Source organism: Juglans regia, chromosome 7, assembly GCF_001411555.2.
Source record: "Juglans regia cultivar Chandler chromosome 7, Walnut 2.0, whole genome shotgun sequence".
In the NCBI taxonomy this organism is placed as follows: Eukaryota; Viridiplantae; Streptophyta; class Magnoliopsida; order Fagales; family Juglandaceae; genus Juglans; species Juglans regia.
This window is the reverse complement of record NC_049907.1, coordinates 2,457,981-2,475,408: the sequence shown is the minus strand read 5'-3', so window position 1 is coordinate 2,475,408 and position 17,428 is coordinate 2,457,981. Positions and strand designations below refer to the sequence as shown.

Genomic DNA, 17,428 nt, shown 5'->3' with positions numbered 1-17,428 from the left:
TTTTTCGGAGACTGTGAAGTTGGTGATTGAAATTCGTGAGAGAGTGAATCCTACCGAGAGGAGTACTATTGATCATGGCGAACGGGAAGGATCCGCCTTCCATGGAGATCATGAAGAAGATATTGCAGCTACTGCTGAGCCGGAAGGATGATCTTGATCTCGTGTCCATGCTTATAGCGACGGATCGAGGATGCCGGATGACCACGTTTGTGAAAAAAATATGATTTCTTCTGGACGAGGAAAACGATCGCAATGTTTATCTTGATTTTAGATCTTTCAAGTGAAGGGAATTTAATATACGAGAGTTGTTAATTCACAGATCGAAATAGTTTATATATAATTTATTTTATATAATCGCTTTGAATAAAATATTTTTCTTAATATATTAACTCATCAATTAAAAAATATTTCTCGAATTTTATGCATGAATAACGCTAAATACAGTCGCAAGCAGGTCTCGCGCATCGGTACGTAGGACTCATAGTAGTAGTACACTGTATGGGACAGGGGACAGAGTGAGGGCCCTTCTCACCTCCTACAAGTCGCCGGACGAAGTCAATGGGTTGATACTCGGAAGCTTCCTCCGAGCTTTTGGACTTGTCGAGTTTTTGTTCACTTTGGTTTCTTTAGGTATTTGATACGAAAATCTTTGCTTCCTATAAGTTTCACGTGTTATTGGAGCTTAGGGTTTATAGCGAAGGAAAGAAATGGAAAATATGGTCTTGGGCGCTGCTTTTGGAAAAGTATTTTCGGAATTGTACGAGACAGTGAAGGATGTGGTGATGAAAAACCTTGAGTTCGATGCTATTCTCGATCGCCTCAAATCCACGCTAGAGGTATTAGAGCCTTTGATCAAAGACATACAAAGGGCAAATAGAGAATTGGATCGCCCAGAAGAGGAAATTTCGAGTGGCTTGATTGAAAAGATGAAGAAAGGCGCTTCTCAAGTTAAGGAGTACTCGAAGCTCCCGCGGTGGAAATTCATCTCGAGATTCATGTACGCGAACGAACTTTGCAAGTTGGAAAAGGACCTCATTAGGTTCTTTCAGCTTGAGGCGCAAGTAATGAATTGGAGAAATGTGTTGCAGATTTTGTTGGGGATGAAAATCAGTCGTGGTTGGTCCTCCTGCGCGGTTCCTGGACACCAACGGGACTTCATCGTTGGGTTCGAGGTGCCTTTGAAGGAGTTGAAAATGCATCTGCTCAAGGAGGAGCTGAATATGCTTGTGGTGACTGGTCCCCCAGGATGCGGGAAGACCACTTTGGTGAAAATGCTACGTGACGATGAGCAAATTAAAGGTATCTTCCTTCCTCAAATCTTTTTCGTTTCTGTGAAATTTGACACTTAAACCAATGATCTGTCTCACTGCCCTTGCTAATTTGGGTTCATTCATTACATGATTGGTGGCATTTGTCTCAGAAGATTTCTCTTTTAATTTGATCTTCTTAACTGATCTTTTTCTGGGATTGGGTTTTGGAGTTCCGTTCCTATCTTCATGTTATGTATAATTGAGAGATGTTTAGTCTACAGAAATATTTTACAAAAATGAGTTCACAAACCGAGGGTTTTCGATGATAGCTTTGTAACTGCATCTCATTTGTATATACAGGCATATATAAGGACATGTCTTTTGTCCCCATTTCAAGAAATCCAAACCTGCAGGTTATTGTGGAAAAACTATTCCATAAGGCCACGAATCAAGTGCCTGAGTTTGTAAGTGATGAAGATGCAATCGACCAGCTAGAGCAACTGCTGAATCAGATTAATGGTCATGTACTGTTGATCCTGGATGATGCCTGGTCTGGATCAGAATCCCTTCTTGAGAAGTTTATTAAGATTTCAAAAATGCCAAATTGCAAGATTCTAGTGACTTCGAGAACTGCTTTTACAAGATTGACTTTACATACAAATTGAAAAAATCTGAAGATGCAATGGAACTTTTTCGACACTCAGCAAACTTGAAAGAGAACAGATCTCAAATTCCAGAGAAAGTTATCAAAAAGGTACATTTATGCTTGCTTGTATAGCTAGGACATTGGCCAATATGCGTTACGTCCTCAACCTTCAAACAAGAACTGATTTGTTTAGTGGCCTTGGATTGCAGATTGTGAAAAGCTGTGGGGGGTTCCCACTGGCACTTGAAGTGGTCGGGAGATCACTCCGAGGGCGGTCTGCTTCAGTCTGGCTCAGTAGAGAGACGAAATGCTCTAGTGGTCCTATTATCGATTCTGAAGAGGAACATTTGTTTGTTTGTCTCAGGCAAAGCATAGATTTCAAAGACAATGAGATCATCATCCAGAAATGTTTCATGGACCTTGGATTGTTTCCTGAGGACCAAAAGATCCCCGTTGCAGCCCTGATTGATATGTGGTTAGAATTATACGATCTAGGTCCAGATGTCCGTGCCATCAAAACACTAGATGACATCGCCATCCGGAATCTGGTTAGTCTTTTGGTCATAAGGTATGATCTGGCTTTTTCTTTGTAACTCAATATTCTTTCAAGGCCGATATCTTCTCGTTTTTATATAAGTTGATAGATTTGAGATGCCATGACTATCTAGCTATATAGCCAAATTACTTTTTTCATACTAGCCTATGCATCTCCCTGAAAGATATAAGAATAAAGGGAAAGTTTTACCAACCGGCACTAATGGGGATTTTCCACTATTCTCTTTACCTTTATGCAGTTTGTCTAACAGATGTTTGACAACTTGAGTTTGATTATCTTTAATCACAAATTCATAGTGCCACTTCTTTTATCACTTTGATTAGTCTTTTATTTCACTGGATGATCAAGAAAGTTATATTTTCTTTTGTGAAAACTGAAGAACTTGAATCTCTTCCAAGCATTTATTTTCATAATTACCAGGAAAGATGCAAGCGAGGTTGGTCGCTACTGCAGTGAAGACTTCGTTCTACAACATGATGTTCTTAGAGAGCTAGCTATCTGTCAGAGTAGCCAGAAGCCAATAGAACAGAGAGAAAGACTGATTGTAGACATTAATGAAAACAATCTTCCCAAGTGGTGGGTGGAACAGGGGCAGCAATTACCTCTCAGCGCCCAATCCCTTTCTATCTCAACTGGTAATTGGTTCGTCATTCTCAAGAGGAACTGTCACACACATACACACAAATTATGTCCTAAATAATAATATTTAGCACCTAGTCACACCATCTTTTTTTTCTTTTTTTTCTTTTTTGTCAGATGAGAAGTTCTTATCAATGTGGAGTGAAATACTACCGCTTAAAGTCGAGATTCTAGTTTTGAATTTTCGGACAAAGAACTACACCTTACCTGAGTTTGTGGCCAAAATGGATAGACTGAAGGTTCTAATTGTCACAAATTATGGTTTCTCCTCAGCTGAAGTAGGTAATTTTCAGCTACTTGGGTCTGTACCCAATCTGAAGAGAATCAGATTGGAGAAGGTTTCGATTCCCTCCCTTTGCAAAACCCCAGTAGAATTGAAGAGTTTGAAGAAAATATCTCTGTTTATGTGTCATGTTGGTCAGGCTTTCAAGAATTGCAGCATCCAGATTACAGATGCGATGCCAAATTTAAGGGAGATAAACATTGACTATTGCAATGATCTGGTGGAATTGCCTATTGGGCTGTGTGATATTGTCACCCTCCAAAAATTCAGCGTCAGCAACTGTCATAAGTTGTCTGCATTGCCAGAAGGGATTGGAAAGCTGGTGAATTTGGAAGTGCTAATGCTCCGGTCATGTACTGCTTTGTTGGAGTTGCCACAATCAATCAGAAGCCTCCATAACTTAAACATTCTTGACATATCCGACTGCCTAAGCATTATCAAGTTGCCCGAACACATTGGCGAGTTGCATAATTTGAAAGAGTTTCACATGAAAGGGTGCTTGAGATTGCACAATATGCCGTTGCCACCATCAATCGTGGATCTTAAGGAGCTGGAGCTTGTGACATGTGACGAAGTTATCAAGGCCAAGTTTTGGGAGCCTATCAAGAAGGAATTTCTTACCAATCTAGAGATAAAGGTGCCTGAAAAAGATATCAACTTGAATTTTCTTCTCTGAGAATACTGTAGAGCACTTGTAGATGGATTTAAGTTGTGTCGACAACTGGGTTTGAGGAATATTTTGGTGGAATCGGATTAAAGTGTTGTGTTGGATGGTTCTTGTCGGGAGTTTGCAGATTTTGGTATTTACGGGAGTTTTGGAAGGAAGCTTAGTAGCTCATCTACTCGCTTAATGCTCAGGTGTGATTAGTCTTTCAAGAAACGAATATGGTTGCAGATTTTTTGGCAAAGGAAGGTACCGGGAGTGTTTCTTTCGATTTTATTGGGGATAGTTATGATAAGGGTCGGTTTTGTGGTCTTTTATGTACTGATAGTTTGGGGCTTACCTTATATTCGGTCAAGATAGAATTGTTATCGGGTTTGTACAAAATAGTTTTGGGTCTTTATTTCTTTTGATGTTTGGGTTTGGTCTATATGTAACTCCAACTGTCTGGATTGTTACCAAGGTTTTTCTCCGCCATAAATTAGGGTTTTTAATAAAATTTAGGTTAAATAAATAAAATATATATATAATTAAAAAAAAAAAGTAAACTTGAGTATAATATTAACTTCGTTCTTTGTTTCCTTTGCCTGTTCATCTGAGAGTGCATTGTTTCATATATATGAGCCCCCCTGAAGCTGAAAGTGTATTAGTACACCCAAAAAACAAACGACAAGTTTGAGATTTACATCGTACATATCATGTTGTATGCAATTCCTTTTTTTAAGTCATTGTTGCATTGATATAAATTATAATTATATGAGGGGTTATGCGTCCTAAAACTGAACTCCTTATAGGATTGACAATTGTAGATAATAATAATTTAAAAAGGTGAGTAATAGATCTAACAAATTGGATATGAGCCATGTTCTTTGCTCGTGAAGTAAGGAACCCCAGGTTAGAATCTCATCTTAATGGTGAATTAGGTCTCGTTTGGTTACACAGATGAGATAAGATAAAAAATTTATAAATAGCAATGGGATAATTTGTTAATAGTAGTAAAATAATTTAAGTTAAGATGTTTTATGAAACTTTAGAAAATGAGTGAGAAAAAATTGAATAAAAATATTATAAAGTTAAAATATTGTTATAATAAAAAAATTAATATTATTTTTGTTTTAAAATTTGAAAAAGTTGAATTGTTTTTTGTATTTTATTTGAAAGTTTAGAAAAATTATAATAATTAGATAAAAATCTTAAAATTAAAAAATGTTTGTATTTAAATGATTTTTGCATATTGAAATGAGATGGTATGTGATTGTGGTTAGAGGCAAATAAAAAAAAAAAGGCAATCCAATTTGTTGTTTTGGTATTGCCGACAAAGATCTTCATTTCTTCTTCCTCTAAATTTTCAATAAAGGAAAGTCAGAACATAGTTACAGAACTAGAATTATAATATTAGAGCAGCCGTGGCAATAGGTTTTCATAGAAGTATATGAAAGCATTCTATATATGCATGTTTCGATTAGAGACATTTTCAGCTATAACATGATAATTTTTTTGTCTTGATTGTTAGCTTCTCAACTTCTTTCCAAACATACAAAACTTCTCATCTCAACATATTAACAACACATTAATTTAAAATGGGGGCCTACACTTTCATAAATATAATTAAAAATATATTATTTTAAAGTGGGATCTATGTTTTCACAAAAATATATAAAACTTTCGACTCAACTTTATTTTTTACTGTTCATAAAAAAACTTTCTAACATGCAAGCAATACCTTAAGATATAACATGAACATGACAATAGTTAAGATAAATATATATATATATATATATATATATCTTGCAAGTGTTACACATGCATATAATGTTGTTTAGAGTTTTGCTACACAATCTCCACCACACTCCACACTCCATACTTTTTTAAATTTTTTAATATTTTTTTAAAATTTTTTTTTGAGTTTATTTTTTAAAAATTATTTCAAAATTTCTATTTATTATTCATATAATAAATATTTAATAAAAGAAAAATAATAATAATAATTAAAAAAAATGTGAAGTGTGGAGTGTTAGGAAGTTGTAAATTCATTCGTTTATGCAGAAAAACTCTGGAAGCTGGACAAGGACCTTCTCGTGTTCTTTTAGAGGGACATCATGGCACGAATTACGAGTGATATGTCGGAGACTTTGAAATTGGTGAAGGAAATAGACGACAGAGTGAAAGTTAGCGAGACAGGGATGAACCTGTGTCCCATGGAGGTGAAGATCAGAGTTTTGCTATACAACCCCCACCATACTCTACACTCTATATTATTTTAAGTTTTTTAATTTTTTAGTTTTTTTAATTTTTTTTGAATTTATTCTTTTTAAATTATTTCAAATTCTCTATTCATTATTCATATAATAAATATTTGATAAATGAAAAAAATAATAAAAATTAAAAAATAAATGTGAAGTGTGAAGTGTGAAGTGTTGGGAGGTTGTAAAGATTTATTCATGTGGAAGAGTAGAGTTGATGACAAGGAAACAGAAGATTTCTAGGGTCTATTTGCTCGAAGTAGTTCAGTATATAATAAATAATGGTAAAATAGTTTGAGAAAAATATTTTATTGGGTATTGAGAAATAAGAAAAAAAAATTAAATAAAAATATTATAAAATTAAAAGAGATTTTTTAAATATAATTTTTTAATATTAATTTTGTATTGAAGTTTGTAAAAATTGTATTGATTTTTATGTTTTGTTTTGAAATTTGTAAAAGTTGTATTGATCTTTGTGTTAAAATAATAATTAGATGAAAAAGTTAAAAATTTAAATTTAAAAAATATATTATTTTTAAATGAAATTTGAGAATGAAATTTTGATAATTTCATGTCACATCTCTGTGTCCAAATGTCCCTTAGTCTTTTAGGAATAGAAATTTTTCATTTATATATGAATTTTAGTTTTAGAAAAGAAATCTGAATGCGATTTAGAGTATTTTGGGAGAATGAGATGAGATGAGAAATCTGCGAAATGTTGAGTTATGATATTTTATGTAGTTTTGAAAAATAAGAGAAAAAGTTGAATAAAAATATTATAAAGTTAAAATATTGTTAGAATATAATTTTTTAATATTATATTTGTTTTGAGATTTGAAAATGTTGAATTATTTATTTTATTTTATTTGAAAATTTGAAAAAATTATAATAATTAGTTTAAAAGTGTTTATATTTAAATAACATTTGAGAAGAAAATAAGAAGGAATTAGATGAGATGAAATTGTGTGAACAGATGCGGCTATCAATTATTGGACTTTGAGCAGTACGAAACTTATGATATGGCATTAGTAGCAAGCCATGTGCTTAATTTAGGCCTTGTTTGGATCTCATCTAATCACTTTTTCAAATTCTTACGTAAAATAAAGTTTTGTTACATAACTTCTACCACATTTCACATTTTATATTTTTTTAAATTTTTTAAATTTTTAATATTTTTTTAAAAAAATTTTTTGAGTTTATTCTTTTTAAATTATTTCAAATTTTTTATTCATTATTCATATAATAAATATTTAATAAAAGAAAAAAATAATAAAAATTAAAAATAATGTGGAGTGCGGAGTGTTAAGAGGTTGTGAAGATTTTTTGTGTAATATATGATAAATAATTTAATTTTTTTAAATTTTAAAACAAAAATAATATTAAAAAATAATATAATATTTTATTCAACATTTAATTTTTATCTCATCTTAACTCACTATGTAAACTTCTCCAGATAGATCTCTTCGACAAATAGTTGGTTGGTATAATGGTCGCATATGTTATTTGATAGATTGAATAATCGAAGATAAATATGAGAGGTGCAGATATACCTCACCTTTATCGGTGTTGTATCACTTGATTGATTTATTACCAACTTGGTCAAAGTTGTATTTCTTGATTATCTATAGAAAGGACAAAAATGGATGATATTTTTACGTAATTCATGACACAAAAAGAGTTCGTATTCAAAGCATTCCAAGTTTTTATACTTTTGTGTAAAAAAAAAAAAAAAAACTAAGGGAATATATTATTAAGTCAGCAACAAATCTGGAATTTCTTCCTCTGATTTTATTTGTCCCCATTGCAGGAGAGAGAACCAGAGCACGAGAAAAAGCACCCAGATCAGGAGGATCATTGCAAGGCTCAAGGTGAGCCTTTTTCTCTCGTGAGTAATTATACAAGAAATGAAAATACCCAAACAGCCAAATCCGAATGGAAATTGTACGGGAAGAACTACATTCATCTACTCAAAGCCAAAACACAACGAAAAATATAAAGCATAATGAGAAAATAAGAAACAAACAAGAGTTCAACGGGTAAGGGAGGAGGACGAGCTTTTACAACATCATCCAGTCCAATAATATTATGTACTTCAAGGGACATTAATTTCCTAGCACTACTAACACTATGTTGCAGACCGAGGAATCGGACTCCAAGTGCGTGCTGTCTATACCAAGCTCACAGCACTTGAGTTCACAGTGCGTAGACTATCTCCCCACTGCTGTCGATATCAAGCTCAGAGTTGGACCCCGAGTCGGACTCCGGATAAACCATGTCATCATCCAGATCCGGGTTGTCTATCAAATACTGGTCGAGATTACGAGTCCCAACTGCAGGTATGGTTGCCTCAGCAATTAAATGCATGATCACATCAATGCTCTGCATCGGTTGGTCGGCTTCTTGAAACTGGTTGCCCATTGTCCTTTCATCCATCAAGTCTGCCGGGAGATTCTTCAAAAACCACTCATGGTTCTTGATTTCAGTAATGGTGATCCTCTGTTGCATTTAGGTTGTCATAAGCATCAGCCTTACTGTGCAAGTTAAATCCATACTTTTTTACTCTTAACCGTGTCCCAAACCAACAAGTAGCATTCAACTTTCAATAACACCGAACCCAGATGGTGATATTTTCTAATTACAATAAGAAAATCCGGCATGTCCAAAAGCTTAAGTTGATAGTAAGTGGGCAAAAACATTCCAACTTATATATTTTAAAGCTAGCACCTGCTCAAAAACACAAAAAGAAAAAACATGCTAAAATAGACCTAAAAGGTGACTGAACTCCAATTCCGTTTTCATAAAAATTTCAGGTTTCATCAAGAATGGGTACTAGTTGCCACTAGGATTCAAACACCAAAAGTTCAATTACACGAACAGACAATTTGTTAAAAGACACCACCACTTTTGGGGTTGGGGAGGGGTGGAAACAAAGTTTCCTTCTGAAATTGGATGTTCATAAATGATTCTAGAGCCAAATTGTCGGTTTTGGCTTTCTGCACGGTAATTTGAAGAGTGTATACAAGCAATTAGCAAGGCTGAGCAAGAGGAAGTCAAAAAAATAAAAACAAATAATCATGTACGGGTCTAGAACAGAAATCTATCAACAAAAACGCGTTCCATATAGGGGAATGGAAAAATGTATAACCACATTTTGAGATTTCTGACATTTATAGGCACCCAAGTAGAGTAAGGAAAAATGAATAACCACATTTCTCAAGCTGTTTCTTAGAACAGGAAATACCAATGCATTTGTAGGAAAACAAAAATAGCATTCTGGGAAACAATAAATCACTAACCGCTACAGGATCTGAAACAAAAATTCTTGAGATGAGGTTGCGACACTCGAGAGATATTTGAACAGAGTCTGGAATGGAATACTGGAGACTTAGAACTCTCTGCATGGAAACAATAAAAACATGTTATGCATATAGGAATATACCTCAAGTCGTATAAACACACGAATTAATAACTAGGCAAATTCATATACTTGGATAGTCTTGCAGAAATCCTTTGGTTTATCAGGATCCTCAAAAGGATATGCTCCCACCAGCATCACGTATAAGGTCACCCCACATGACCATACATCGGCAATCTGATATTTTATGCAATACCAATGTCAAAACAGAAGCTCTTTAATTTGAGGATCACATTGCAATATGACAAAGAAATTAAACAGAGTGACTACATGCTTTTCAACTTAAGTAGAATCCAAAGAGCATACACTGGGAAAAAGAACAGCAACAGAGAGTTTTTCAAGGAGGCTTGGAGTAAACAGCAACGGGAATAGTTTTTCTAAGTAAACATAATGTATCCAATCCACTTTAAGCTCCAATTCCAAACTTTGGGAAAAACAAGAATACGCTAAGCTAATGCATTCAAGGAAGAAAGCAACTAATTAAATTAGACCCAATTTACCTTGCCATCATACTCTTTCCTTAGCAGTACTTCCGGAGCAATGTAAGCAGGAGTTCCCACGGTTGACTTTGGTTGTGAATGATACACAGAAGACTGATAAAAGCACCCATAATCAGAACCAGTGTGAAATGCATCTCATTAATAGGTTCAAAGATCTCAAAATAAAGAAAGTGTCTAAATATTTTGTATTACATATCCATATTTGAATGCTTCAGAAGCGCGTTTGGAATCAGAATTGAATGTGGGTGCGTCTGTTAACGTTATGTTTCTTTTTTAAGATTGAAAAGATATATAAAAACTTCTTGACTTAAACTTCGTCAAAATCATCTGATTCTAATAATGATGTTTTTTCATGAGAAACAAGAGCCTATCTGAAAATAGGTACAGCATCTATAATGAAGTCTCAAAAAAAAAAAAAAGAAAAACTCTCAACTCAATCCTTAAAAAGAAAAGTACAACCATTACCTTGGAATACCCAAAATCACATATCTTCAACCGAGGAGCTGGGCTTCCATCCAACAGAGTGTTTTCCAGTGTCAAGTCCCGGTGACATACTTGCTTCATCAAGAAACAGAATATTAAGTATTCTTCACTCTCAAGTTTCCATGCAGAAAAAAAAAAAAAAACAAAACAAAACAAAACAAAAAAAAAAAAAAGTTCCAATACCATTGCATGGCAGTAGCTAACTCCAGATATAAGTTGTTGAAAGAAAAAGCGTGCCTGCAGCACAAAATAATAATAAATCAGTGATCAAAAGAACTTCATTTGCCTAAAGAAATGGAATTAGAAAACTATTGTATAAAGCACCTCATCCTCACTAAAACGTCCTGCACTGCATATTCGATCAAAAAGCTCTCCACCAGATGCATATTCCATAACAATTGCCAGATGAGTTGGGGTTAAAATCACCTATATCAATTTGTATGTACAAAAGTGATTAAGCTGTCATATCTTTTGCCAGCCAATTAAGCTCAAAAGTGTAAAAACTAAGCTAACCTCTTTAAACTGAACAATGTTGGGGTGCCTCAGAGACCTGTGATTAATGATTTCTCTCCGAACATTTTCATCTATCTGAAACCAAAAAAAAAGTCTTATTGAAATGTATCTGAAACAAATAGTCCTACAATGAGAACGAGAGTCCATAAAATTTATCATCTCACAATCGATGTATCTTTCCATAAATATTAAATTAAGAAAATGGAAAAAGTTCAAATTAAACCCTCTCTACTTATATCCCCCAACCACTTCTTCAACACTATATTCGGGAATTTGGAAGGGAACGAGAGGAGAGGATAAGGGAAGGAGAGAGAGGAGAACAGAAGATAGGAGAGGGATCCCTTGATTCGACTATTAGTAAATAAACCCGCTTAATGCACTGAAAAAGTTTAAGATGGCTGACCTGCTTGCTTGCTGGAAGGGTATCGAAGGTTGCCCCAGGTGATGGAAGATGATACCATTGTGCAGTATGTGGTGTATTTGGTCAAAAAGGAATGCACGGTGCTTTGAAGATAGGTAGCGAACAATGGCGGAGCTTCAGAATTTTTTTCTACACACTAAACTCCTGTGGCTTTCAGCCATTGTTCTTAATGGAAACAATGTGCATGATTTTATATCTTTAATTTAGTGCTTTTAGAATGTATTTAGGTGTTTTCTTCTGTATACTCCCTGTGTACATGGGCTATGCCTATTTTTCATCCATATCAATGATTCAATGACGCTTACTTCTTACTTATAAAAATAAAAGTTTTTTTTACAAGTACAATAGTTTAAGATGGATAATTAGAAATACTACATGTAATCTTTTAAAATGTTCTAAAGATGTTTACAATGTTATAAATGTAGATGTAAAAGTTTGGCTAGAGCCTATGACTAGCTGGCTAAGTTGATAAGTTTGGATAAGACTAGGTGACTAAGATGATAGACTTCATCTTATTTTTGGTTTTATAATTTGGATGAATGTAAAATACTTTGACTTTATCTATAACTATTTTGAGTTTATCTAGAAGTTATTAGGAAGTGTTTTAGATAAGTCAAGAGTGTGAAAATTGAGTTCCAATGGGTTTGTAATTATCCAAAGAAGAATTTGAATGACAAACTACTATTGCTAAGAAGATTTAGTGTCAGGTGTCAGCATCCCATCAGAAGAGTCACTCGCGACAGAGTCGCTCCGTCAGCAAAGTCCTATTGCAATTCAAACTACTTTTAGATTGTTTATTTAAGGGATCCTATTGGTTAGGATCTGTAGAGATTCAGTTCTAAATATTTTTTAGAGCACTTTCCAGTGCATATTTTGGTGAAAAAATTCCTGGAAGAATTTTCATATTATTTCTCTCAAATAGTGTAATCGTTAATCCAAGATTGAGATTGAGTAATCGTGATTCAACTACTAGAGTCCCAAGAGAAAAGCCAACATTTGAAGATCTTCAGAGGCTCTAACTGCTACTACAGTAGAGACACGTTTGTCTGGTCAAGTAAGAATATCAATTAACAAAGGTTTTGTAATTGAAACTTGCTTGTAATTGATTTTCAAATAATAAAATTGACTTTTCTAAATTTGGCTGCCCCGTAGGGTTTTAACTTTAAAGAGTTCTTTAAAAGGTTTCTCTTCATTACCAATCTTAATGTTATACAATTTATTTACTTTATGTTATTACTTTATTATTAAATAATTGCATGGTTGACGACTAACCAATTTGTTGAGAGAATTGGTAGATTTTTGTGTTACGATACAGGGACATTTTGGTAATTTCAATAACTAAAAAACTGAGAAACCCATCACCAAGAATCTGTTTTTCTTGCAATATCATCAAGCAAATGGAGTTAGTCATGTCTCTATTTTCAAGTTATTTTTTTATAGCAGACTCAGACTTATATGTTGAACTGATGTATATTTTTTATGTCAAGTAAAGAACCTTATTAATAATCAGTTTAGCGTCAAGGATTTTCTTCATTTCTATTTTATTTATTGGACTTTTTTGGTCAGTTGGCTGTGCTGAACTCAGATAAGATGAAGTTAGTGATTTCTGAATTTTCTATTTATCATAGCCTCACGAAAATATAATATAAAGAACTTGTCAGTGGACTATCGTTTTGTATGTATACTATCACTAAAATACCGGGTATAAATAATATTTTTATCAATACAAAAAAAAAAAGTCCACGGGAATAAGGGGCGATGCAATTCATATGTGATGAGACCTTCAAGCTTCCAAAATTTGTTAGTTACAAGAGGATGATGCAAATTCACAAGAACAAAGTTATATGCTTCCAAATTATATTTATTTCTAGGTAAAATAAAGTTTTATCAAATCAAATAAATAAGTGTAGACAAAGTACAAAAAGAAGTACACAAAAGAGAACACCTAGTTTTTTTTTATAAGTTAAAAGAGAACACCTAGTTACTGGTAAGGAGTTAGAAATTGATACAAGAAATTCATGGAAGCTAGCTCCATTGAATAATAGCAGATGCCGAAAGAAATAATGTGTGGAAAATGGAACTTCTAAACTCATCCAAAGAGCACTCCCAACTGTCCATTCATTTCAAGTCAAATGCACCACATGAGACAAAGGAATCATTCTCCAAGCACCAGCCATCAGGGGGTTGCCTTGAAAGCCTCTTCAATAAGCAAAAAGATCCACAATCTCCTAGGCATCACCCATGCAAGTCTAGTCCTGCTAAAAATTTCATCTCATAATACCCTTACAACCCATAGTGAAGTAACAAATGATCTACAGGTTAACCATTTCTTTTACACATAGAGCACCAATCCGTAACAACAAGCCCATGCTTCCTGAAGCTGTCCATAGTCAAGATTTTCCGAAGAGAGGCAATCTAAGCAAAAAAAAAGCAACTTCGGAAGGCACCTTACTCATCCATATGCACTTCCAAGGTAAAGGAATATGGTTCTGACATGAAAAAACCTTGTACAAAGATCAAACAGTGAACTTCTTAATCCCATAATGCATCCAAAGCATCTTGTTCACAACAACACTACCAATGCTGTTGAAAAAGTTGGAAACAGCACAAATTTCCCAGTCCCGAGAAGCTCAAGAAAACAAACATTCCACAGTAAAGAGCCACGAGAGCTGTCCAAAAGATCCAACACCGAAGCCTCCTAATAAGAGCAATCCAGAAAAAGGAAGTCAATACAGCCTTGATGGCCAAATTCGGTTAGTTGAAAATTCAATACCTCAGCTTTTGCTGGTTTGCAAAAAACCACCTCAGTTTTTCCAACTCGCAACATTTACACCTGAGATCTCAAAATTTTGCAATTAGCCACTTCCGCCATATCTTCCAAACCTATCCCCTCCATCTCCCCTCATATCTTCTCACCTTCCCAAAAAACACATCCACACAGGATAGAAAAGATAATCACCATCCCCCTTCTCCTATCCCCTCCCTCCTTCCAAACCTATTCTTAGGATCAATAACAAAAAGAAAGACTGCTTAACCTGGATTAATTGATTCCCTCTAGTTTCAGTTACAATCGGAGCTTCTTGGAGGGGCCTTCTTCGATTAATAGATTCCCTCCTACTTCAGATACAATCGGAGTTTCATTCAAGCAGTCAACAAGAAAAACCAAGATGTCCTTGGATTACTTGGATCTTGAAAGGTGGACAAACTCTGATAGAGACACGATCTGCATTTTATACGATTCGGATCAAAGGTGAATTGTCATCTTCATTTATTGAATTTTGATTAGAAGAACTTCATTTTTTCTTTAAATTTGCGATGTGGAGTTCAAGATCTGTTTGGTGAATGTAATTCTGTCATCTTCATTTCTGTTGTTCAGTTTTTTGTCATCTTAATGCTCCATTTGAAGATTGTTTATGTTTTCATCTTCATTCTGCTAGGGGAAAATAATGCTTCTTTGATTGCTGAATTGTCATCATTATTTCGGTTGTTCAGTTTTTCCCAACTGCAACTCTACTCCGCCAACGAGCTTGGCGAGCGGAGCTGAAGTGAGCTTATTTTGGAGTCCAAAACGAGATCAGAGCTCTGAATTCCAAATCAGAGTTGGAGCCCACCCCCAACAATTTTTTTTTTAGAGAGGTGTTGGGTTATATCATCAGGTACAAGGTGATTTGGCAAACGTACACGACTAAACCCACCATAAATACACCAAATTAAAGAAAGTATACCAATTATGTCAATCGCCGAATTATGATTACGAAGTACAGGCCAACGACCTAATTTTCATAAATAGAAGTTCAAATAGAAAATGAAGAAAAACACTAATTTATGAATATCCGAAACTGACCTTATCTCCCCGCTCGATGTACTTGACGGCGACGAGCTCCTTGGTTTGCTTGTCTCTCATCAGCCTGGCGACCCCGAAACTACCAGACCCGATATCTCGGACTAAATCGTATCGATCGCTATCGTGCATAATCGGCATGTCTGTACCGGGCCCGACTGCTATCGCGGCCCGATCCATTTGTACTCTCCGGCTTTGACCTAACCAAACTTGATCAAATTAGAGAGATGTAAAAACGGCTAGGGTTCGTTAAATCGTAATCGCTGCAGACAACTAAGGTCGGTTTGGAGAATCGGCCGTCGGAGGTCCGCGGACTCACTCGGGGTGAGTCGGTAGTAGAGAGGGTCAAAACTCGGCCAAGGGCGTTTCGGTGAGGTTTGGAAAAAGTGCCGTAGATTTTCGTGATCGGAGACGGAGTAATGATCGGAAATGACGTTGAATTTAAAGACTTTGTCAGGGTGATGTAAATGATGTTGCAAAAAGAACGGTACACAGTGAATGAGACAAGAAGCGGTGTCGGTACGTGACCAGACGGCGCCGTCTCGAGCTGAACAGCTGACCCGGCTTTTGTAAATGACTATAATATCCCCGGTTTGGCACATATTGAGCTGCGCGAATTTGGATGGATCCGTCGCTCCCATTTTAGATGGATTACTTTTCTTATAACACTTGAATTAGCTAAAGTTAAAATATATTTTTTATAAATATAAGATGAATTTAACATTTAATTATTATATTTACATAAATTTTTATATTAGAATAGTTATTTTTTTATTATATAATAATAAAATAATATAAGATAAATTTAACTTTAACTATTCACATCAAATCTCTAAATTGGATTATCCATTTATTCATTATATAGTAATGAGTAATTAATAATTTTGAAAATTTTTTAATTTTTTTAATTATGAATTTATTTTATTTTATCATATTTTACTATTCATAATATTATATATTAATTAGTAATTATATTCTAATTATATTTTTTCAATTGTCATTTAAAATAGAGAGAGAAATAATTAATATTAAAATGAGAGAGAAATAAATAATACAAAAAAGATTTGATGAATGAATAGTGTGTTCTAAATTTAGAAATTAGTTTGGATATTACTGTAGCTATATTCCAAATATTTGAAATATAGCTAATTCAATGTGAGCAATTTACTGACCTAATAGTTAAATTCTCATTAGATTTAACTTTTACCAAATCCAATGAAAATGCTCATAAGAAGAACCTCCAAAAGAGTACCTAATTAATATAAGATTTCCTCTAGATTTTTTTAAATTGAGTAATGATACAAATAAGTAGTAAAGTAAATAAGTATCGCATAATTTTTTGTAAAAAATAATTATTTTTTTATATAAATTTTATATTTATTTTTTTTTTTTTTTAAATTATCTGATATTTACACACTTCACTACTTTAAATATCATTTTTTTTTTAATTTTTTGAAAAATAAATTCTCAAATATTTTAAAATTTTCAAAAACTTAACAAGTTAATCACGAATCATGAAAAATGATCGTCGTCTTAATTTAAAAAAAAATTATATTTGTAATCGTGAAATATATTAAAGTCACACAATTCTTTTGAAAAAAATAATTAAATATAGGATTTGTATAAAAGAAAATTATTTTTTTAATAATAAATCTTATTCTTTTTCAAAAAGATTATGCAGTACTTACGTGCTCAACTACTGTACGTAGCATTACTCAATTTAAAAATCTCAAGTAAGAAGAAATAAACATACAAAATAAATCCAACAATATTTATTATTCATTTAATATTATTCAAAATATTTATACGAGCGTCTATAAATGTTGCAGTACTACTGAATATGTCTGTTTTGCTCTCACTTTAGCTCGTCATATTCAAATAAGAACTTAAATTGATTCTGGTCCGTGAATCCTTATGAAACTAAGCTAGGATATGAATAAGAAATGTATTAAAAATAAACTAATAAAGAATAACACA

General features: G+C 33.8%; 2 protein-coding genes across 3 annotated transcripts; one reads left to right on the top strand and one right to left on the bottom strand.

Moving 5' to 3' along the window:
* Positions 1–428: 428 nt before the first annotated feature.
* Positions 429–4,529, top strand: LOC108984590 (probable disease resistance protein At5g66900). The gene is made up of 5 exons (XM_035692424.1): positions 429–1,299; positions 1,611–1,907; positions 2,029–2,464; positions 2,873–3,087; positions 3,209–4,529. Exons 1-5 carry the CDS (start codon positions 708–710, stop codon positions 4,048–4,050), a joined length of 2,382 nt encoding a protein of 793 aa, XP_035548317.1. The 5' UTR covers positions 429–707; the 3' UTR covers positions 4,051–4,529.
* A 3,513-nt stretch (positions 4,530–8,042) lies between these two features.
* LOC108984588 (serine/threonine-protein kinase SRK2I-like) lies at positions 8,043–16,022 on the bottom strand. 2 transcript variants are annotated; one of them, XM_018956594.2, is made up of 9 exons: positions 15,455–16,022; positions 11,190–11,264; positions 11,001–11,102; positions 10,860–10,913; positions 10,659–10,751; positions 10,194–10,286; positions 9,766–9,870; positions 9,575–9,673; positions 8,043–8,774 (listed from the first exon to the last, which is right to left on the bottom strand). In XM_018956594.2, exons 1-9 carry the CDS (start codon positions 15,629–15,631, stop codon positions 8,472–8,474), a joined length of 1,101 nt encoding a protein of 366 aa, XP_018812139.1. In that variant the 5' UTR covers positions 15,632–16,022; the 3' UTR covers positions 8,043–8,471. The 2 variants fall into 2 exon arrangements, with proteins under 2 accessions (XP_018812139.1, XP_035548033.1); XM_035692140.1 differs by having other exon boundaries at positions 10,659–10,913; positions 15,455–15,919.
* Positions 16,023–17,428: the final 1,406 nt, after the last annotated feature.